At 35.5% G+C, this 8,905-nt stretch overlaps 1 protein-coding gene across 1 annotated transcript; it reads right to left on the bottom strand.

The window, feature by feature from the left end:
* Window positions 1-3,053: 3,053 nt before the first annotated feature.
* On the bottom strand, window positions 3,054-8,641 carry LOC133187608 (sulfotransferase 1E1-like). The gene is made up of 5 exons (XM_061323031.1): window positions 8,469-8,641; window positions 4,924-5,244; window positions 4,515-4,621; window positions 3,835-4,027; window positions 3,054-3,728 (listed from the first exon to the last, which is right to left on the bottom strand). The coding sequence occupies exons 1-5, from the start codon at window positions 8,635-8,637 to the stop codon at window positions 3,619-3,621; spliced, it is 900 nt and encodes a 299-aa protein (XP_061179015.1). The 5' UTR covers window positions 8,638-8,641; the 3' UTR covers window positions 3,054-3,618.
* Between the last annotated feature and the right edge of the window lie 264 nt (window positions 8,642-8,905).

Below are 8,905 nucleotides of genomic sequence, written 5' to 3'. Positions count from 1 at the left end.
CATCCTCCCCACTCTCATCCTCACTCTCTCCCCACACTCATCCTTTCTCTCTCCCCACTCACATCCACCCTCTCTCTCCCCACACTCACCCTCTCCCCACCCACTCTCTCTCTCCCCATCCTCTCTCTCCACACTCACCCTCTCTGTCTCCCCCCACACTGATCCACCCTCTCTCTCCCCCCACACTCATCCTCTCTCTCTCTCCCCACTCTCATCCTCTCTCTCCCCACTCTCATTCTCTCTCTTTATTTAATTCTTGTCCGTCTGACTCAGTTACTTTTTGATAGATCAGTGAAATAAACTATATATATGCAAAACACATAGATGTTTCATAGTTTATTTTCAATTAAAAATAATGGGTAAAATACTTATTCTATAACAAAGAGAAAATTCTTATCGAGATTTTAAAAGAAATTATAAAATATTTATTCTTGATCTATTTACCTTAAAACGGATTTAGCAGAATTGTTTATTTGTGCAAAAAATGAATGCAATTTAAAATTATAGGGGCGATAACTTCACACAACAGAAAATATTGCTTCCCAGTTCACAATTAGATCATTGTGTTGTTTGTTTGCGTATTTAATGATGAAGAATTTTATATGCCTGAAGAACAATACTTATATGTTTACTAACATGCAAGGAAGATGATATGTCGGCTTCAAATCCCTGTTGGATAGTTATGAAAAGTAGATATGCGGCTGATGCCCTAAATTATCCACATGCTGAGAGGAGGTCTATAAAATATTCTTTACTTGACCAAGTATGTAATTTGGGTTTGACATCCACTATCCCTTTTCCTTGTAAGCATTCATTTTACTTAAATCTTATATTTTTATAATCTTTGTCCTGTTCAGACATCGTGTCATTGTGTTGAATGTAAGTCAAAATGCATTTACACCATAACTCTCTCGTTGTTCTACGCATTACCTGGTATGTCATATTTTCTCATTGCATATAAATGTTCGTTTGGTGCTTTATTCAAATGCGTACTGTTAATAAACCTATATGTAACCTTTGCTTGTTGCATGGTTCTACTCTACTAACCATAGATTTCCACTTAACGTTTTTTGAATGGATAGTGTTAAATGATTAACCGTTGGGCCATCAGTGTAATTTGAGTAAATGTTCACCTTATAACAGGCCTTAGCCATACTTCAGGGAAAATTACAATCATTCAATTAAGCAGTAGAGCCATTTAAATAAAAAGATAGTCATGCAAAATGTGTGCTTAAAACTTGTTACAAGGTTGCCTCTTTCACGCATAGCGCCCTCCTCAAGCCATGTAACATTACAGAGATAAAGTTTGTAAATCGTAAAAACATTTGAAACAAGTATTCAATTCTTAGTCTGAATGAAGAATTTAAGTTATGAAAAGAACCGGGGGGGGGGGGGAGCGAACATATGTTAGAAATTCGAAATTCCTTAAGAAGCCAAAAAAAAAAAAAATTAATGCCCGCAGAGTTTATTTATATGACAGGAGCAAAAATAGGGAGAATCATACTGACAAGGATATACCTGTAGGAATGTTATCACAAATCATTTTAAGGGCATGTTTTAGGCCCCATACTTCTATCTTTAAATTCGTGTCCGCTTTCAACCTACCCCCACCTTTTATCAGTTTCTGGATACACCAATGCATTGATTCATAAAGGTATTGCAGTAAAACTTTTTAACAAAAGAAAATAAAAATGGAGATGCTATCATTTACTGTATTACTACTTCATATTTAAAATCATGTTATATCTTTTTTCCCTCTTTTAGGTTCATTCACCCTTATTTATTACATGAATATTAATAACCCCGCTCCGAAGGAAAGGGGGTTTAGTGTTTTACATTATAATGGCCCTAAAACGGGCAAAAGTTAAGATCTGAGTAAATAATATTTCAGCCGTCATACATATCTATAAATTCACCAAAATAACTTCTTTCCTTCAATACATTCAAGGAAATTAAGTTAAATTTTGTGGCTGAGTGACTGTAGGACAGAAAGAGAAACGAGACTAAATCAATATTTCCCCGACCTTCGATCTCGGGGACATACAAAAATTCTAATAGTGCCCTACGATTGTGATAGAAATACTGGCAATATACTCCCCTCCCTTGATCATTATAGATACATGTATAATCTGCATTACAATGCACATGTGAAAGTGAAAAAAGATTTCTTTTCCCTTTTTTTTCCCTACAAATCCTTTTTATATTTTTAACCCTCGTATCAGACAGCAAGAACGCTTAATGTGTTCATAGGAAAGACGCACTTGGCCAGAAGGGATTTTTTTTTCCTATAGGCTAGCAAATTTAAAGAGTGGGTTACAACTCCGTAACCCAGTCCACTCAAATCTAGCCACTATAGATACGCTCATACAAATCTCGCATGGTATTTGATTCTAGCACAATGTGTTACAATACTTTTTGTATACATTCTATATTTTTTTTTGGTACACGCAACTTCAAATGTGTAAATATTGCCAAATGCCAATCATACAATTCAGGAAAACAAATTAGACTGACGTTAACCTTGTTATTTTCTGTGCATACATGTATATCGTGCAATGGTGATAGATGTTATAATTTTGCAGATTCTTTCTGGTCTGAAGTGGTGTACCAACAAACAACTCAATACACTGAAAACCTATCATCCATAATCGTAGCATCACTCTCTCTCTCTCTCTCTCTCTCTCTCTGCTACATCTCTGGCTTCCTTGTGTGCTTCTTTGATTTGTATGCAGATTTTTGCCTATAGCACTGCTTAAGTCTTAGGCAGGGATCATTAGCCTAGCGGATAACCACTGTCTCCCAAAAACTAGCCTCTGGGGACTCTACCTGTTTGTTGTCTGACAAAGCCGATCCGAGAGAGGCCACGGCACAATTACCTTGTCAAAACATTTTGTTTTTATTTTGCTGCCCTTCCTCAGTTACTGGAAATCTTATATGTCCCTGATTTTCGAAAAAAATCTTTTCACAATTCCAGTGGAAATCTACATCATACTACCTGAACATGCCGTTACATGATCACCAGTATATTATAATAAAATTAAGAAGGACACGAATATAGACACTCTGTATTTTGCATTATAGCTTATTAATTAAAAATAACAACATTACTGTGATTAATTAAATCACAAACGCCAAGTTTCCATTTCGTCTAGAAATTCTCATCTTACCGTAATTCCTTTTCATAAATTCTCAACCAGGTATACTGGAACACATTTTGCACTCGCCAGTATATCGACATTCTGTAGACACTATATTTTTATAAAATTAAATCTGATAATTAAATTTATCAAGTTTCAAAATCGATAAATTTTCTAGGTTAAAAAAAAATATACAAAATCTCTCGTGTTTTAATCATCTACGTAATAAGATTAAGCTAATTACATTTCAAATGTACAATTAAGTTTAAGATGTGACGTCAAATGTATATAAAGAATTTAGGTTTGAGAAGTAAGGTCAAATGTACAAAGAATTCAGGTTTGAGATGCGAGGACAAATGTACAAACAATCAGGTTTGAGATGCGGGGTCAAATGTACAAACAGTTTCGGAATTGAGATGCAAGGTTGAATTCTCATACTATAGATCATGATTACCATCTTCTTTTCAGTTAAAGAATATTTTTATTCAAACTGTACTTGAATTGAGGAGTCTTTCATTTCTTCTTTGAAAATATCATCGAACTGTTCATTTAAAGCCACCGTGAAATGGTTCTTCCAATCTCCAATCTTTCCTGGAAAAGAATTAGGACTAGTTAAACAGCAGTTTTTCTTAGTTCCATTATTTGATGATGATTTTAAAACAATCTCAATATGTTTAGAAATTGATCAGTCACTTACCTTTGCGATATATATCTGGCACTTTTATGCCTTCTGCTCCAATAACCCTCTTTAAATGTGATTGGTCTTTAAATGAGCTGTCAATCTGTTTGAGCTTATCAAAGCTACATTTATCTACAATTTCTGCTATTAGTTCCTCAGTTGTGTTCACTTCCAAGAATTGGGCTAATTTTCTTGTTTCCTCTTCTGGGTTCTGCATATCGATCAAAAAATAATTTATTTGATTTTTTTTTTGGGGGGGGGGGGGGAGTTGCAAGGGTTTTTCATTACATGTATATAAATAATTATGGTGAATCGCAAATAAGTCTTAAAATCGATTGGATTCTTATCCTCCTATTAAAACCTAAAATTCTAAATCTTATTCAATTTGTTTGATCAATATTCAAAATTATTTAAACAAAAATAAATACTTTCATTGTTTAGTCAATGCATTGAAAAGAAATGTAACATTTTCATTGTTCAGGCATTGCATTGAAAAGAACTGTAACAATCTTTCAAAAAATGAGTCGTAAAAATCAATATAATTCTTAATCTCTTAATAAAAATTTAGATCTTGGTCTCATTCAACTGGTGTTGGTCAGTTATCAAAATGATTAAAAGAAAACAAACATCATTTGTCAAGGATTGTTTCGAGAAAAAAAGTAGGCGTCTATAACTTAAATATATAAATACAGTTATACCTTTTTCATATTCTCATAGTGAATTGTGTGTATTGAGCCGAATTTGTCGTTCTTTTCGGCTTCTTCAAATTCTCTCTCGTATTTGAACCAAGTGCCAAAGGGACATGCTGGAAAAAATAATAATCAAAACTTCAAAACAGGAGGAAAATATACTAGAAAAATATATTGGACCAAAGAAATGTAAAGGGTATCCGTTAAAAATACAATATAAAAAAAACAAAAATCAGTTAGTACATATGTATGTGGGCTTTTCAACAAAATTCTCTGGATCCCATACTTATTTGCTCTTTTGAAGTTTTCCTGAAATCATTCAAATTTTGGAATTTCGAAGAATTTATCACAAATAATGATTGGACAATCAGAGGGCCTGTGCAAAAAAGTTGCCCATTATGATATTCTAAAACTTTACCTGGACCTAGGAACATTTGATCCAGAAACGTTTTAAAGTTGAAGTCATTAAATAAGCCACTCTGTAAGAGTTGATGATACAGTGAAACCGCAACATCTTTGGGATTCCGGATGATATGTACAATTTTCCCACCATTTTGCACATGTTGTTTCGGTAACCAACGGTAGGGAAAATGCGTATTAAGCGGCCTTGGAGAGGCTAGGTTATGAACAACACTCATGTCCGGAATAGCTTCCAAGAACAGAAATTCTTTCGTTTCTTTAGCATATTCAGCTCTGCCTTTTAGAAGCATGCAAACTATTTCCCAAATCCAATGGGTTCCTATTATAGAAGAAATACAACAAATTTCATTTATCTAAAAGACATGCTTAAATATGAGATTATAACAGTTCAATTAACAAGATGTGTTTGTGAAACACTGACGCCCCCGTATGGCAACTTATAGCAAAGGTTAAACTTTCTCAAATGCAAATCAAATATGTTACCCAGAGTAAGATTAGTTTAAATTAATATACATGTACCTGTTAAACATGAGAACCCTAGCAGCAACCATTGAATAGATATGGAAAAGGTTTAAGTTGTTCGAAAGTAAGTCAAACATCAAGGTCAATGTCAAATGGTCAAAATTAATGGTGCCCAAGGAAAGACCTTCTCACAAGAAATACACATGTGAGATATGAAAGCCCTAGCACCACCCATTCAAAAGTTAGGGCCAAGGTTAAAGTTTTTCAAAAGTAGGTCAAACTCCAAGGCCAAGGTCAAAGGGTCAAAATGTTGGTATCCAAAGTAAGGTCTTGTCACAAGGAATACAAATGTGAATATGAAAGGCCTAGCACGAACTATTCAAAAGTAATGACCAAGGTTAAAGTTTTTTTTCAAAAGTAGGTCAAACTCCAAGGTCAAGGTCAATGAGTTATAATTGTTGGTATCCAAAGGAAGGTCTTGTCACAAGGAATACACATGTGAAGTAAAAAAAACCCTAGCACCAACTGTTCAAAAGTTATGGCCAAGGTAAAAGTTTTCCAAAAGTAGGTCTAACTCCAAGGTCAAAGGGTCAAAGTTGTTGGTATCCAAAGAAAGGTCTTGTCACAAGAATGACATATGTGAAGTATGAAAGCCCTACCTCTAACTGTCCAAAAAGTAATGGTCAAGGTTAAAGTTTTTCAAAAGTAGGTCAAAGGGTCAAAATGGAAGATCTTGTCACAAGAATTACCATATGAAGCATGAAAGTCTTAGCACCAATTGTTATGGCCAATGTTAATGTAGGGTAAAATTTTGCAAAACTGGGTCAACTCCAAGGTCAATGTCAAAAGGTCAAATATAGTGGTACCCAAAGAAAGGTCTTGTCGCAAGAAATATACATGTGAAATATGAAAGCCATAGCTCCAACCAATCAAAAGTTATGGGCAATGTTAAAGTTTTTGTGGATAAACAGACAAACAGACAGACGGACGGACAGGGCAAAAACTATATGCCCCCGAATCTTCGATTACGCGGGCATAATTAGAAATATAAATCAGGAAGATGATCAATTCTTTCTACAATTCTCATAACCACTGCTTCACTTATAAATGATACTATAATTAACCGGTTATTTAGGATCGAACTTAAATTGTTCAAAATGGCTTGGTTAGGGCCATAGATTATAATTTCATTTAGACTATTCTTTTTAAGTAAAGAATTGTGGCCAATAAGCCCCTTGCTTATTGTTCTATCTCAGTCATTTATCGGATTTTTATCGTATGAACTTCGATAACGACGTTTAAGGCAATGATTGAAAACTCTGTAGTGCATTAAGATAGGTTTTACCCATGCGCGTCTCAAGAGGGGGGGGATCCAACCCCCACCCCCTAGATTTTCAGAATTATTAAATACGAAATAACGACTTTGGGCCCCCAAGGAAACATAGATCCCTCTTAGGAAAGCGTCTTCTCCTAACCCCTATCCTACACCCCACGATGTTTTCAGAATTGGGAAAGTTGTTTTTATGCCCCCGGATCGAAAGATCCCGGGGGTATATTGTTTTTGTCCTGTCTGTCTGTTTGTCTGTTTGTTTGTCCGTTTGTCCGTTTGTCTGTTTGTCTGTCTGTCTGTTGTCAACTTTAACCTTGCCCATAACTTTTGATTGGTTGGAGCTATGACTTTCATATTTCACATGTGTATTCCTTGTGACAAGACCTTTCTTTGGGTACCATCATATTTGACCTTTTGACCTTGACGTTGGAGTTTGACCCACTTTTGCAAAATTTTATGAGACTTTAACCTTGGCCATAACTTCTGAACAGTTGGTGCTTGGGGTTTCAAACTTCACATGTGTATTCTTTGTAACAAGGCCTTCCTTTGGATACCAACAACTTTGACCTTTTGACCTTGACCTTGGAGTTTGACCTACTTTTGAAAAACTTTAACCTTGGCCATAACTTTTGAACAGTTGGTGCTTAGGGTTTCAAACTTCACATGTGTATTCCTTGTGACAAGACCTTCCTCTGGATATCAACCACTTTGACCCTTTGACCTTGACCTAGGAGTTTGACCTACTTTTGAAAAACTTTAACCTTGGCCATAACTTTTGAATGGTTGGAGCTAGGGCTTTCATACTTCACATATGTAATCCTTGCGACAAGACCTTCCTTTGGATACCAACCACCACTTTGACCTAGGAGTTTGACCTACTTTTGAAAAACTTTAACCTTGGCCATAACTTTTGAATGGTTGATGCTAGGGCTTTAATACTTCACATATGTAATCCTTGTGACAAGACCTTCCTTTGGATACCAACCACTTTGACCCTTTGACCTTGACCTAGAGTTTGACCTACTTTTGAAAAACTTTAACTTTGGCCATAACTTTTGAATGGCTGGTGCTAGGGCTTTCATACTTCACATATGTAATCCTTGTGACAAGATCTTCCTTTGGATACCAACCACTTTGACCTTGACCTTGACGTTTGACTTTTATTTAAAAAACTTTAACCTTCGCCATAACTTTTGAACAGTTGTATCTAGGTCTTTCAAATTTCACAGGTGTATTCCTCGAGACAAGACCTTTCTTTGGGTATCAACATTTTTTATCTTTTGGCCTGGATTTTGACTTTTATTTAAAAAACTTTAACCTTTGCCATAAGCTGCCATACGGGGGCATCAGTGTTTCACAAACACATCTTGTTTTTTCTTCCTTTTGGCTGGACAAAACATTTCCGTGTATGACATTTGCTAGCGTTGATGTGGACCCCCCCCCCCCTTTTTCGGAAAAAAAAATCAGGATCCGCGCTGGCCTTACCCTGTATATGAGATGAGAATATTTTTAATCTTAATTTGTTGAACTTTTTCTCTTGGAAAGATGTAAAATCATGCATATTTCGACTGTTTAGAATGAGGTGCAACCAAGCTTACACAAAATGAGATTTAAGTTTCAAGACTACGCAAAGCCTTCATAGATGAAAGACCCGAGAAGTCCCGTTCTTTTGAAGTACACTTCACCCAGATGTCCACTACAACCTATTCTAATATTAGAGAAATGTTCTTCTCTGTAAATAAAACAAGTACCTGACTTAGAGTATGCTGCAATAATGACATCATCCTTTCTGCATTCCATGTCCCTGATCTCTTCGAATCTTTTCTTTGCATCTTTCATTAGAGGTACAAATGGCGGTAAATGCATGCCATCAAACACGACGAATCTCTGTGATATGTTTCTATCGCCAGCCTCCATCATTACAAACGATCTACACAAAAATGTCAGTTTTTTTACGAAGTAATAAATATATAGAGAGTAGAGTTCTAGATTTTGCCCAAGAATTTGAGGCGACTTTAGGGATACAACAAATAACGGTAGTGTCATTGACTTTTTTAAAAAAACAATTATTCAAGTTTTGGCAGATAGAAACATAATTTTGAGCTTGTAAAAATAACCCCTTCATACCTTTCATTGGATGTATTAAGGCAAATCGTGATCAGAAAGGACTGAAATTAGATCCCCATGA

Source organism: Saccostrea echinata, unplaced genomic scaffold, assembly GCF_033153115.1.
Source record: "Saccostrea echinata isolate AGI-Se365-2 ecotype Australia unplaced genomic scaffold, CSIRO_AGI_Sech_v1 ptg000001l, whole genome shotgun sequence".
NCBI classification, from domain to species: Eukaryota; Metazoa; Mollusca; class Bivalvia; order Ostreida; family Ostreidae; genus Saccostrea; species Saccostrea echinata.
The sequence above is the reverse complement of the archived record's forward strand: the minus strand, read 5'-3'. Positions and strand labels throughout refer to the sequence as shown.